General features: G+C 42.8%; 1 protein-coding gene across 2 annotated transcripts in view; it reads right to left on the reverse strand.

The window, feature by feature from the left end:
- The window catches only part of PYGL (glycogen phosphorylase L), a 50499-nt gene extending 36430 nt beyond the window's left edge, over window positions 1-14069 (reverse strand). The window contains exons 1-4 of one of the 2 annotated variants that reach the window (XM_070469116.1): window positions 13761-14069; window positions 8879-8980; window positions 5587-5665; window positions 3818-3921 (exon numbers count right to left, since the gene is read on the reverse strand). In XM_070469116.1, the coding sequence (XP_070325217.1) occupies window positions 3818-3921; window positions 5587-5665; window positions 8879-8980; window positions 13761-14003 (528 nt within the window). In that variant the 5' untranslated portion in view covers window positions 14004-14069. The remainder of the gene's footprint in view (window positions 1-3817; window positions 3922-5586; window positions 5666-8878; window positions 8981-13760) is intronic. The other variant, XM_020897977.2, reaches the window with a different exon arrangement.
- Between the last annotated feature and the right edge of the window lie 276 nt (window positions 14070-14345).

The following is a 14345-nucleotide window of genomic DNA, read 5'->3' on the forward strand; positions in this document are numbered from 1 at the left end:
ACTTGGAGTGAGGAGCAAAGTGCCCCTCTGGGTAGGGGTGGGGAGTGTGTGGCAGCTGGATCTGGCATCTTCCTAGAGAAATTACTCAATGGACCCTATTCCAGCCAGCATGCAAGCAGAGGTCAGCTCAGGGTCTCAGTGATTGAATACCAAGAAGTGCTTTTCCTCTCAATTGTGGGCTACACAGGACAGGAAGAACCAGTGAGTAAAAATCAGGTGGTGTCAATAAACTTTGCCGTCTGATGAGATCAGTCACTGAAACACGTTTCGGGGAACACCGAGAACTCAACGGTGGCCGCAGGAAGCTTGCTGGGTAATGTGAGTTGTGCATGGCTAGTCAGAGCAGGCTGGGCACGGGCTCCAAGAGACAGAAGGTTCCAGCAGACGGCTCGATTCAACTCTGAGATTTCTCCTGCCAGCATATTTTTCCACACAGAACTTTAGCATCTGACTGTTAAACTTTAATGCGAGGCTGTCGCAACTGTCTTTCCCCCTTTTCCTCCCGGTGTCCAGTCATTTTCAGAGAACTATTCCTGATAAGGTTTCTATGATCCCCAGTAGAGTTCAAGGTAGGTCAAGCATTTTAGCAATGAAATTATTTTCCTTGAGGGCAGGGTGGAGTTCACAAAGGACACTTTGTTACTCCAAATCTTCCTTGAAGAGAGCCTTCAAAAACTGAAAGTCCATCACCCTTTAAAAATCTTCCTAGCCTGTGCAATTTTCATCAGCCTTTTCTATGGTAAGAGCAACCCTATAGTTAATGTGAGTAGGAGAGTGACCATGCGCTGAAAAAGCATGTTGCTTTCCTGAAATATATATATACATATATATATTTAAATGGAAACAGTTTCTTTTTTTATGGTATGATGTATTTATCTGTGCTCTTTAAAATCCCATCCCAGTGAGCAATAGCTATGGTAGATAAAATTGGGTGTCTTTCTGACTCAATTTCAAGTTATAACAAAAGAAGTGATGAAGGATAGTGAAGCTAGCTTTGGAGACTAGCCAAAGCCATCTTCTCTTTTTTCCCTTAAAACACTGGAGATGTATACTTCTTGGGTTATCACAGGAGAGAAGGGATGGTTTCCTGGAATAAGGACATTTAAAGGCAGCAAATGTCAAAGGTGTGAATAACAGAGTGGCCTTTCGTAAGACTTTGGGGAAAATGCACTTGAAAGAATTTTCTTGAGATTGAGCAGCTGAATTTAAAAAGATATCTTTAAATCTTTCAATTTGAAAAGAAAAGTAAAAAATAAAATCCTTAAACATTTTGGGGTATAATGAGTATCACACAGGATACAAAGAAAGAATGGATACCATGTATTGCTTGGTTATGATGTGTTAAAATCTTGGTCCTGCTGGAAATGCCTGCTAAGCTAGGCTTCTTACCATGTAACCCTAGATTTCTTCATTGTAGAAGGCAGCCAATTATTTTTATAACTTTTCATGATTATAAAATACACATTTCTTATAGACTATGAGTAATGTAGAAGGATAAAAAGATAGTCAAAGTCACACATAATCCTATCTCCCAGAGATAATTAATTACTATTGAACCTCTGAGATATACATATATATATACATATACTTTTTTCCCTAGCATTTTATCTTTTTTGCTTCCTTTGTATAAGTCATACTATTCACATGATCCTATATCCCTTTTTTTCAACTAACATAAACAATTTCCCATTTTACTATAATTAATCAAAAACATGATATCAATGGCTATATTAATGTATTATAAGTAAGTAAGTAAAGTCACTCAGTCATGTCCAACTCTTTGCGACCCCATGGACTGTAGCCTACCAGGCTCCTCTGTCTGTGGGATTTTCCAGGCAAGAGTACTGGAGTGGGTTGCCATTTCCTTCTCCAGGGGATCTTCCTGACCCAGGGATCAAACCTGGGTCTCCAGCATTGGAGACAGACGCTTTACCGTCTGAGCCACCGGGGAAGCCACCACGGAATTAATATACTATACAATGACACAATTTGTTAAAGTATCCTCCTTTTATTAGGCAAAATTAACATTCTTGAGTACCTACTTGTGTGCCAGAAATTTTACATATTTTTATCATAATTTTGGGAAAGTGGCATCTCCATTTTGCAGACAAGAAAACCCAGGTTCAGAGAAGTTAGGTAACGTAATCAAGGCAGCATAACTCATAAGGGTAATGAGTTGCAGTTAGGCCTCAAATTAGAAATGAGATCTCAAATTAGAGCCCAAATGTGTTTCCTACCCAATACTGCCTCTTAATTGGTTTCGGAGTAGCTGAAGATATATTGGTGGTGGTGGTTTAGTCGCTAAGTTGTGTCCGACTCTTGCAACCCCAGGGACTATAGCCCACCAGGCTCTTCTGTCCATGGGATTTCCAAGGTACGGATATTGGAGTGGTTTGCCATTTCCTTCTCCAGGGATCGAACTCAGGTCTTCTGCATTGCAGGCAGTCTCTTGCATAGGAAGCAGATTCTTTACCAACTGAACCACCAGGGAAGACCCTGAAGCTACACTGGTCCTTAACAAAATTTGGAAGCTTGTCTTTCAATAGGTTCCCAATATTCTCCTTCTGGGACTTTCCTCGCTGCAACCTCTCATCAAATCAAATCTTTCAGTACCTACTCTCCTTGGCCCAGAAAGTGTCCAAATACTGAGGGAGGAGAAAGCAGATGGTGACGACACTCAGCTTCTCATCCTTCCCCTCCCTGGGGCTCAGCTCCAGCCTAGGTCCCCCAACCCAATGCCTGAGTGTGCTGCCTTTGGACTGACTCTTAGAAGTGTGACAATGGTTCAGAGAGGTCAGGCTTTTCTGAAAATCCAGTATCTTTGTGGTATGGGTATGAGACAAAGATAGGGAGAAGAGAAAGACTAACTCACATTTAACATTGAGGAGAACTGTCCGTGCATGGACAGCTACATGACTGTAGCTCAAAGGATTACCAAAGATAAAGAGAAACAAACACTTAAGAATCTGGTTTGGTTATGTGAAAATAAAATGAGAGTCATTTATATGGATTAATTACTATTTGTGCAATTTTCTATGGAGCACTATAATTACACATATTAAATATGTGCCAGATTTATTTGATTTAATAGTTAACAAGGCTGCCTGCTATTATCTTACATATGTAAAAAAAAGCAGAACACTGAGTTTATATATCTTATAAGATAGGCATATTAAGATGTGAGTTTGAGCAACCTCCGGGAGATAGTGTAGGACAGGAAAGCCTGGCATGCTGCAGTCCATGGTGTCACAAAGAGTTGGACACAACTGAGCGACTGAACAACAAGGGCATATTAAGGAGGCAAGACTCTGTAGAAAAGAATACTGATTGTGACTGGGAAAACTGGGGATGCAGACTTACCAACACTGTGATCTGAGGTGACTTCACCTCTTAAGAGCCTCAGTTTTCTCACCTACAAAAATGGTGACATGCTTCCTACCATGAAGGGCTATTGGGAAAGATCATGAGTCAAAAGACATGCTCCTCCATTTTGCATGCTGCAGAGATAGGACATTGCCCATTACAGATGGTCTGCATTCAGGCACTCAGTGATAAGTATCTTCATAGCATCCTTATGAGTCTGGCACTGTAAAAGATGCTATAGATCTGGTGGTGAATGATACTGATGATACTGACAGGCTCTCAGCTCTTAGGGAGCTTACATAGCAAAGTGGGAAGACTGACAGAATTCACAGATGTCAATCAAATGCCACAGAAATTAGTAACACCCTCTGTTAAATTCTGTAAATTATAAATCATCCAGAACATCATCAGGGCAAAATTTAAATGACAAAATTAAAAAATATGAGTCACATACCTGCCATCCATCTCGAATCTTCTGATTGAAGATTCCATATTCATATCGGATGCCATATCCATAGGCTGCAAGCCCCAGAGTTGCCATGGAATCCAGGAAGCAGGCTAAATTAAACCGAGCACAAGCAAAAGACAGAGTTATCAAGGTAAGTAAAAATTTGTCTTTCTCTAAAAAACATGGCAGCCACAAAACATTTTCCTATGAGAAACCATATTTGTATTTTAAAGCACAGAGACTGCTGCACAGTGAGTGTTAATTTTTTAAAGTCACATTTTCCCTGATTATAATAAAATAAATACCATAGAAAAGTCAGAAAATACAAAAATGCATAAAGAAGAAAACAAACATCATTTATTATCTCACTATTTAGAAACTATCTCTATGTACTTGGCATTCCATTTGAGAATGGCGAAGGAAACTGGTCTGTGTTCGACATGTCCTTTATTGTGCCTGTCCCTCGCACTGCACTTTCTAGGGAAACCTGTCTCCATGTCTCCTTGCTTGAAAAGACATGTATAATTTACATGTGACCCATCTGACTGACTGGGACATCTGTGGCAGACTCTGTTTCTGGCTAATAGAATTCCAGTGTTGTTCACATACCAGGTTATACTTCAGGGAGGCTGGTCCTGGAAGTAAATGTTGCTTGACTAAACTTTTGGTTTAATCATGGTAATTCTATGTCCTTCACCAGTTTTGGTTTTGGCCTGAGCATACGATGCATCATTCTATCCAGTGAGAGTTGCTAGGAGGTCTGCTGGGTACAGGTAAAGATTTTCCTTACTGCTGCTATTTTTTTTTCCATGAAAAATCAAAAGAACCACAGAGATGCAGAGTCCTGACTGAACTGTGCTGCTGAATAAATAAACCTTGGAATAGCCAACCTCTAGAGTTGTTCTGTGACAATACACGGCCTTGTTGGCTGAATTTTTTAAAAATTTATTTTATTTTTGGTTCTGTTGCTGCACTCAGGCTTTCTCTAGTCGTGGTAAGCAGGGCCTACTCTCTAGTTATAGTGCACAAGGCTTCTCATTGCAGTGGCTTCTCTCGTGGCACAAGGGTCCAAGAGAGCAGGCTCAGTAGTTGTACACAGGCTTGGTTGCCTCATGGTGCATAGCATCTTCCCGGACCAGGAATCAAACCTGTGTCCCTTGTATTGGCAAGCAAATTCCTAACCACTGGACCACCAGGGAAGTCCAGGATGCATATTTTTAACTTAATGGTATCGCTATTATATTTTTAATATTTTCCTCTATATTTGTTGAAAAATAATTTCTGGATTAAAAACTCAAACTGAATCCATACAAAAAAGGATATTCATTAATTAAATTGAACCAACAGTATAACAAGTGTATCACTGCCTACTAGTCAATCAAAGAGCAAACTGTCAAATGCACAAGATGATAACACAATGGCTAAACAACTTAGGTCCTACCACACAAGTATGTGAGTTGAGCAGTTGTGAACAGTGAAGTGAAGGGGCCACTGTGGAAACCCTTCAGGGCACAGGAAGCATCTGGTTAGCTTTGCGGTGTGAAGCAATGTCTCCAAACTTTTTAAGCAATGTCTCTTTTGTTCAAGTTCCTCTCTCTACTGTCTGTCTAGAACTGGTCAAACCACAGTGCAGAGCCAAAAACATATACATCTACTACTAGGTCACACCTTGCACTTCTCCTAGACAGTCTGCTGGTTCTATAGGAATAGTCGTGCGTGGCATCTGAGAAGGTGTCAATAGCCAGACAACACAGCACATTCACGATGTCGCTTACCAGCAAGCCTCCCAAGACCACCATTGCCAAGCCCAGCATCTTCTTCAATTTCTTCTAACTCCTCCATATCCAGTCCAAGCTGGGGATGAGAGGAAAACAACATTGAACGTGGATACAAACAGGGCACTTCAGAGAGAGCAACCATTTCCTAAAGCTTTGGGTTGGGCATCCAGGTTCATCTGTGAACTCAATCCTTCCAGGTCCCTCAGTGCTAGAACTGACATCAGATAACCCCTGCAGATGCTGGTGACTGAAGATGCAGACTGTCTGTGAGGGCACAGCAGCAGACTGGAGAAGAGTATGGACTCTAAATATCCATTACGACTCTGTTATTTATTAGTTACATGACCCTGGGCAAGGTACTAAATCTCACTATGACCTTTATCTCCTGTTTAAAAATGACATGGGAGTAGTCCAGTGGTTAAGACTCTATGCTTCTATTGCCAGGGGCCCAGGTTCAATCTCTGGTGGGGGAACTAAGATCCTGCAAACTGTGCCATACAACCAAAAGAAAAATAATAAAACTAAAAAAAAATTAAAATAAAATGAGGATAATAGTATCTATTGGAGAAGGAAATAGCAACCCACTCTAGTATTTTTGCCTGGGAAATTCTATGGACAGAGGAGCCTGGCAGGCTGCAGTCCACGGGGTTGCAAAGAGTTGGACACAACTTAGCGACTAAAATAAAACAATGACAATAGTATCTACTTCATTTAGGACTGAATTAAATGAGATTATACAAACAAAGCACTCAGAATGATTCCTGGGTAGATATTCCTCAATAAATATTGGCTATTACTATTTCTTAAAGTTATTTTTTGTTGTCAGGGTAAAACCTCAGAAATAGTCTAGTACCAAGTCCACACTAACTGGACTAAATTAGAAAATTACCGAAAGATATGAGGTCAGATTCTCTGGGATGGACTAAAGTTCATCGTTTCATGACCACAATGTATTTACTCACTGAGGTCAAAGGTTGTCAACCCAAAACCAGTTAGTGAGTCACTGCCTGTAAGATCTGGGGCCAGACAGCAGTCAGGGAAATTTCAGTCCTGTGGTCCAGCTGGGATGGGCCTAAAATCCTCTACTTCTCTCTGGGGTAGATAACAGGCTGTAGGGGAACAGTCGCGGGGGAGATAAGTTAGGAGTTTGGGATTAACATGGGCACACTCTGCTATATATAAAATAGATGAACAACAAGGACCTACTGTATAGCACAGGGAACTATACTCAATATCTTGTAATAGCCTATAATGGAAAAGAATCTAAAAAGGGGGGCGACAGAGGATGAGATGATTGGATGGCATCATTGACTCGATGCACATGAGTTTGAGCAAGTTCTGGGAGTTGGTGATGGACAGGTAAGCCAGTTGTGCTGCAGTCCATGGGCTCGCAAAGAGTTGGACATGACTGAGCAACTGAACTGAATACATATATATATATATATCTGAGTCACTTTGCTGTACACTTGGAACTAACACAACATTGTAAATTAACTATATTCTATTAAAAAAAGAAAGAAAGAGAGAGACTGTGAGAGGCTGAGGAGCATCTATAACCTTGGGGATGGATAGAATTGGTTGACAGTCAGCTCTTTGCCCTCAAGCGTTAGAACCAACACAGCCAGAGGCCACTAGCAGCAGTATGGACTCATATCAAAATTGTGTAGCCCTAGAGATCACTTTCACTCTTGCCTGGAAAATCCCATGGATGGAGTAGCCTGGTAGGCTTCAGTCCATGGGGTTGCTAAGAGTCGGACATGAGTGAGTGACTTCACTTTCACTTTTCACTTTCATGCATTGGAGAAGGAAATGGCAAACCACTCCAGTGTTCTTGCCTGGAGAATCCCAGGGACGGGGGAGCCTGGTGGGCTGCCATCTATGGGGATGCACAGAGTCGGACACGACTGAAGCGACCTAGCAGCAGCAGCAGCAGAGATCACTTTAGACTGTTCATCTTACCATGAGGAAACTGATGGTCAGATAAATTAAAAGACCTGTCCTCTGCTGACTAGATAATAATCTAGCCCATGCCTGGCTAATGATGGTCTGTTGTGAAATGATAGCAATCTTATCTGAAAGTGATGCAATCCATGAAATTAGATATTGTTTTACATGGAAACATAATATACACATTTAAAAATGCATGCTTAACGTGGATGTCCCAGTTGCCATGGGGCTGGTTACCAATTTGGATTCCTATCTTTATATCAAAAATTGCTTTCTGGTATAAGTCTTGATAACTGCATCTTCTAAGAGTTCAAAAATGGATCTGCCTCTATTCATTGTTAAAAGGGCTTTCAAATTTGCTCCTGATTCTCTACAGTACTGGGGTCCCTGTGACGCCAACTGCTAATACTAGTGCTTAGGATTTGTAACATTCTTAAACATTCGAATCTAGAGTAGGCTGCACTCCTTGAGCAAGGAGTCACTTCATCCCACCTGGCTCGATTCTGGTCCAAAGGAAGTATATTTTTTCAGCTGATATCAAGGGAAGCAAAGAACAGGGAAGCAGAGGGGAGCTGCAATTGTTCTTTGACACGGAATGCCCTGCTAAACCCACATGAAGGAAACTAGCCCAAGTGACAAGCAGCTGTCCACATGAGGGGACAACAACCCCATGCTAGGACAAAAGCAATTTAAACAGTCTCTCATCTAGAGTGCATCTTTGCAAATACACAGTCCTCCCATCAACCACATCAGAAAGGTTAATGACTATTTTTGGTATGAATATGCTTGAAGGTCAGGAGAGGACCAGTTAAATATCATACAAACAAATTAGCACATCAGGTTCAAGACCTCAAGCTTCTCATTTAAAGAGGAAGTGTATTTTTACATCTCATGAAGCAATAGAGAAAGTATGACAACAGAATTTTAAAAGCTTATTAATTTCAGATAATGTCTTGATGTACATACAACAGCCAAATTTTGATCATTTTTTAAAAGGAGACAGGAGTCCAAAGAAAAGCCTATGATCCTGATAGCAGGGACTTTTTAAAGGCTGTTCAGATGCAAATTTCTAAAACGCAATTTGTTGTGGAATGCTGTCAAAAACTGATTGCAGAACAAAATTCTCATGGGGCAAAGCTAGTTCTCTAACTGTGTTCCTCTTAAACCAGAGATAAGTAGTACTATAGTGTACATTTCTAATAGTCTGTAACAGCCATGTCTACAGAAACAATTTTTCATCTTTTTTTTCTTTTTTTTAGGGGGGGATGCTCTCTCCCCAAGTTTCCTGAGTTGCACTTGAAATTTAAAGGGAGAGAATGAGAGAAATACAGAGATAATGTACCTGGTAGATGGCCTCATCACAGGCATTCTGCAGGCCCAGGTTGATCATGGTGTTCTGTAATGTTCGGCCCATATAAAATTCCAAAGAGAGGTAATAAACCCTCTGAAACAAAGAAAAATGATGTCACGTGAACTGCTACGAGGCCAACCTTACTTGTCAACATAAAAACACAAGGTAAACAATAAAAAGCAAATAGGCAGGACTACTTTAACTCAGGTTCAAACGAGACTCCTATAGATGCATGAAGGGCTAAAGAAAAGCACTACTGACAAAAAATGGAAAAACCATTTTATATCTTAGTTTTGGTAACACTTAAATATCTTTTACTCCCCAGGGAGGTAAAAAAAAAAAGCAAACTCATCCAACTGAATAGATTCAATGTTTTGTGAGTTTTTTTCTTCTGATTCACAAGCCTCATGAAAAAGCGTATGTTTTGGGTAAACAGCAGTCAGAATGACATAGCTCATCATTCATCTGTAAAATGTTTCTAGGATGATGGTCAGGTGGGCTTGGCTGTGAGTACCTCAAGTCATCCAGGAAACTCGAAGATTAACTCCTTTCAGACACACCCACTGGCTACAAAGTATTCCTTAACTGTTAGTGCTAGTAATATTATAATTAAATATTTTATGATTAAAATTACTCTAGAAAGTCTGTGAATTGACAATAGTTTCTTCTGAATAACAAGTTTATTGGTGTTTGTTCTTGGTGAAATGGGACACTTCTCTATCAGCTTAGAAACTATTTGCCTTTGACATGATAAAAGCCAGGTGATCAGAGTTGAAGTGAAAGGTACAAAGCTCAGACATTACTAAAACCCTTTAAAATATAACTAGTTTACTAATTTATTAAAAGGATTATTAACTTTATCACCCTCTTGAAAAGGATTTGGTCAAGCAGTAAATACTAAAAAAATATGAATACAGTTCAATATAAGGAATGCTTATTATTATATTTAACTCATTAGTTACACATATATACTTAAAATATTATAAGAAAATGTCAATTTAGAAATCTCAGTTTTCCCCATTTTCATTTTATGAAACAATTGAATTCGAAGTCTCCCATGGAGAGTCAATATGTGATTTAATACTATTTTCCAGAGCACATCATTATTACTTTTATCCAAGTTGCTTGAATATCTATAATGCTATCATTAGGGTTCTCATTAGTTTATTAGATACCTTTGTGAGTTAGGAAAAAGGGGCAGATGCAGGTCAAAGAGGTGCAAGTTGCCACTCACCCCCATGACTGGTGCTCTTGTACCACTCACTACATCACAAAAAGGAAGAACTTCTCAAGTCACAAACATCCATTTATGTAACACTAGGGCAATTATTTGTGCATTTTCATGATCTCTATCATAAAACCACTGTGTATGGCGTTTTTACTTTTTAGTGATCTAGAAAAGGCTTGCTGATAAACACAGTATATATATATCAAGCACTTGCAATTGTGAGGTCATAGCCCCAGGAATAATGACTACATTTGTGTTAATTTTCTTTCTCTCCCTCTTAAGAATTCTAAATTAGCATGAATTTAAGAGTTTGTCAGATATTTAAAACTCTTTGTAAAAAAAAAAAAAAGTTGCTGCTTAAAATATTTTAAAATAAAATAATTAGAGAAACTTGTTGCATGACAGATTTTCCAAAGACATAAATTTAAGATGATTTCCCATTTTCCCATAAATAAATTTTGGAGGGAGGGATTGCACCTTATATTTGGGGATACAGAAGACCTTAAAAAAACTGATCTCCCTCATCCTCTTGTTAGTGGTCTCTAAACATTTATTTATTTTTTCATTTATTTTTATTAGTTGGAGGCTAAACTTTATAGTCTCTAAACATTTAAAACATACTTTTGATAGTAAAATATTTGAGCACTGCCAGTATATGCTATAGATTATATACATCCACTACTATTATTAATATCTTATGTGTATTTTACAAAAAATAGAAAATTTCAAAAGGCTTACAAAGATAAAATAAAGAAGACAAAACAGTATGTAATATTTTAAAAATAATTTAAATTTTTCCTAGCATTAATTAGAGGTCCTGGTAGTTCTGGGAAGGTGTATAGAAAAGATAGCAACAACAACAACAAAAAAGAAAAGATAGCAATACAATTGAGCCTTGCAGGGCAGGCAAGAACTGGGCAGAAACACCTGGTGGGAATGAATGGCATTCCGAGGGAAGGGTGCAGTATTGGCAGAGGCCCGGAAGTGAGGAGATCAGGGCATGGATGGGGATGGCAAGTTGGGTTGGTGGGAGAACATGGTAAGTCCAGGAGGGTTATGGGAAATAACCTCACCTGGGCTGTGACGGGCCTTCAGTGCTAGGTAAAGAGGACTGTGCCAGGCAACCAGAGCCAGTGCTATAGATCTGAGCAGAGGGCAAGGTGTGTCACTTTAGGAGGTTTAATCAGATTATAATGCATAGAACGAGATGGGATTGCAAACTCAAATGCCTTCAGGAGCCAGGCTGAGAAGATAAATGCATAGAAAACCAATGAGGAGTAGTGGGCCAAGAGCTGGGTTGGACATGTCCTGCCCAAAGGCACGGAAAATAAAATTGCTTAAAGATGTCTAACAAACCAAACAAAATAAGTCTGCTAGCCATTTATTCAGCTGCATGCCGCCAAGTTTAACCACTTCTGGGAAGCAATCATTAGAAATCTACTTCTTGGGAGAGCAGAGATCAGGACCTCAATTAGGCAGAGAAGAGAGAATGGAGGAGAGTGGGTGATTTCAAGGCCAATTGCAGAAATCAACAGAATTTGGTGAACTGCTGAATGGGGAATACATGAGGAAGTCAAAGGTGAAAGCAGAGTTTTGTGTCTGGATGACCTGTCAGGATGACAATGCCGTTAACATTAGAAACACAAGAGGGGGCAAGATTGGGAGGGATGATGATTCTCATCCAAACATGCCAGTTTGAGGGAATAAGGGGAGATCTAGTTATGGTCACCAAGCACTTATAAATGTAGGAATGGAGTCTGAAAAGGAATTGAGACTAGAGATCCAGATGTGGGATTCATTTGCAGTTGCCAAGCAGAAGGGGAGGTGGGAGAGATTATATTGGACAGATATATATTGGACACATCTACTGGCTCCACTTTGTGCTGAGGGCTGGGACCTTTTATTAACATGGGAACGGATCTTGTTCACTTGTATCACTATCAGAATATCTGGCTTAAATGCTTGCCCAGTGCAGAAACTTTCAAGAGAAGAAAACTATGAAGTACCAGTTAAGTCACTGGCAAAGAAACATACAAGGCGAGTGTGTGTTCTATGGCACTAAATGCTTTGGAAATGTATGTGTGTGTCAGGGGAGGCGGGAATTCTAACACGGCTCATCATCTCACATTCCAGCTTAAAAACTTAAAGAATAATTTTTAATGTAAGGTGCAGTCCTCTCTATGCAAATTAAAAATACAGTAAATATATGCATACAAAAAGTGTTTTCTAAGGATATATTTTGGGGCTTCCAAGATGGCACTAGTGGTAAAGAATCTGCCTGCCAGGCAGGAGATGGCAGGAGTGGCAGGGTTCAATCTCTGGGTCAGGGAGATGGCATGAGGCAGGAAATGGCAACCCACTCCAGTATTCTTGCGGGGAGAATCCCATGAACAGAGGAGCCTGGCAGGCTGCGGTCTGCCGGGTCTAAAAGAGTCTGACACCACTGACCGCAGTGCAGCAGAAGAAAATATTTTAGCAGTTGCTACCTTCCGGTAAAGGCCTAGGCATCAGGGGTGAGGACGCTACTTTCCATTTGAAAGTTTCATTGGAGCTGCAAATTCTCACTCAGGAATTTTTTGCTCAGGGCTTCTTTGAGCACTTGGAATATGGACTATTTTTTTTCATGCTTTCTGTGTTAAAACAATTTGTAATAAATATTTGGGCCACTGTCTCCAGGATTTACCCATTTTTCACCCTTTCCAATACACTCTCTCACCCTTACTGGGCACAGCACAATCCTCGCTGCCAAGTCCTCCTCCAGCCCGCGCGCGGTGGGTAGGAGTGGTTTGTGAACAGCGGCTCCTCAGCAGTCCGGGGGTGGCCTGGCCCTCGGCCCCCAGCCAGCAGGAACCAAGTTAGTCCAGGAGCTCCACACCCGACTCCAGGGAGTGGGGTTCGGGGAGGGGGGACACAGAGCTCTGAGCGGGGGTCAGGACCTCTACCCTCGCCTCCTCCTACTCTCCCCATCCCTTCGACCAGCCCGGGTCTCGCACGCAACCCCCATCTCATCTCCTCCTCTAAAAAGGTTCTGTGGGCTGTGATGCGCCTTCCTCCGGCTCCTGCCCCACCTGCCCCCTTAAATCTTATTACCATTTGCCGACCTCTGCAGGTCTCGGCTCCCTAAACCTTCAGCTCTCCCTTCCCCACTCCCCCTACCCTGCACCCCCCAAGGCAGGGTTTTTAATCCGCTTTGTTCTGGATCGACTGTTTGGGGCCTAGAACTGTGCCTGGCATTCAGACTGGAGCAGCCAGCTATCTCTAGATTAGATGCTGAGAGTAGATGCTCCAAAAAAAGTTTGTGAAACCAGCGGACAGGCGAGGGAGGCTTGGGCTTCCGCTCCAGGAGATCCCCGGGGACGGGAAGCGCAGTGGTTAGGGTGGGGATGGCGCCCGGATAACCGAGACGTGACTGGGGTGTTGGCGGAATGCTAGATCTGACCGCGGCTGCACACCCGCCGCCCACCCACTCTCCCCCGGGCTTCGCGGGGTGTGTGTGTGTCTAGGGGGAGGATCGGGGTTAGGAGCAGTCCCCCCTAGGGCTCCACCCACCCAGCCGGGGCCGTCGCCCCGGCGCTCGGCTGCCGCCCTCCCAGAAGGGCAGGGCGCCGGGGAGCGCCCGCCGGCCCCGCGGCGCGCGGGCAGTACCTTGGGGCACTTCTCGTAGTAGTACTGCTGCGTGCGGATCCAGCGCCCCACCAGGTGGTCGCGCACCGTGTGCGCCAGCGCGAAGAAGTAGTCGCGGGGGGTGGCCACGTTGCGGTCCTTGACCAGAGTGAAGTGCAGGTGCCGATTGAAGCCCTTCTTCAGCTCGGCCACGTTCTCCACGCCCACGATGCCGCGGATGCTGATCTGCCGCCGCTTCTCCTGGTCGGTCAGGGGCTTGGCCATGGCGGCGGCCGGTAGCGCGGCAAGTGGGACGTGCGGCTCCGGACTGGCGGCGGGACAGGGGCGGAGCAGCTCTGCGCCGCTCGCCGCTTTTGAGTCGGAAGAAAGTGTGGGGTCCGCCCCTGGGCGCGGCTGCGCCGCCCCGGGTCCCGGCCCGCCTGCCTGTGTAGCGGAGGGAGGGCCCGGCTCCCCTTCTCCCTACCTCCCGGCTCCGGGCCGAAGGGGCGGGAGCGGCGGTCGGTGCTAGCCGGTGGGACCTCCGCGGGCGAGAGTCTGCGCACCCGCTATGCCTGGATGGGGCGCCGCTAGGCGCTGCAGGCTGGAGGGACCTCGGGTGAATCCTCT

The sequence above is a fragment of the Odocoileus virginianus genome, chromosome 6, assembly GCF_023699985.2.
Source record: "Odocoileus virginianus isolate 20LAN1187 ecotype Illinois chromosome 6, Ovbor_1.2, whole genome shotgun sequence".
NCBI classification, from domain to species: domain Eukaryota; kingdom Metazoa; phylum Chordata; class Mammalia; order Artiodactyla; family Cervidae; genus Odocoileus; species Odocoileus virginianus.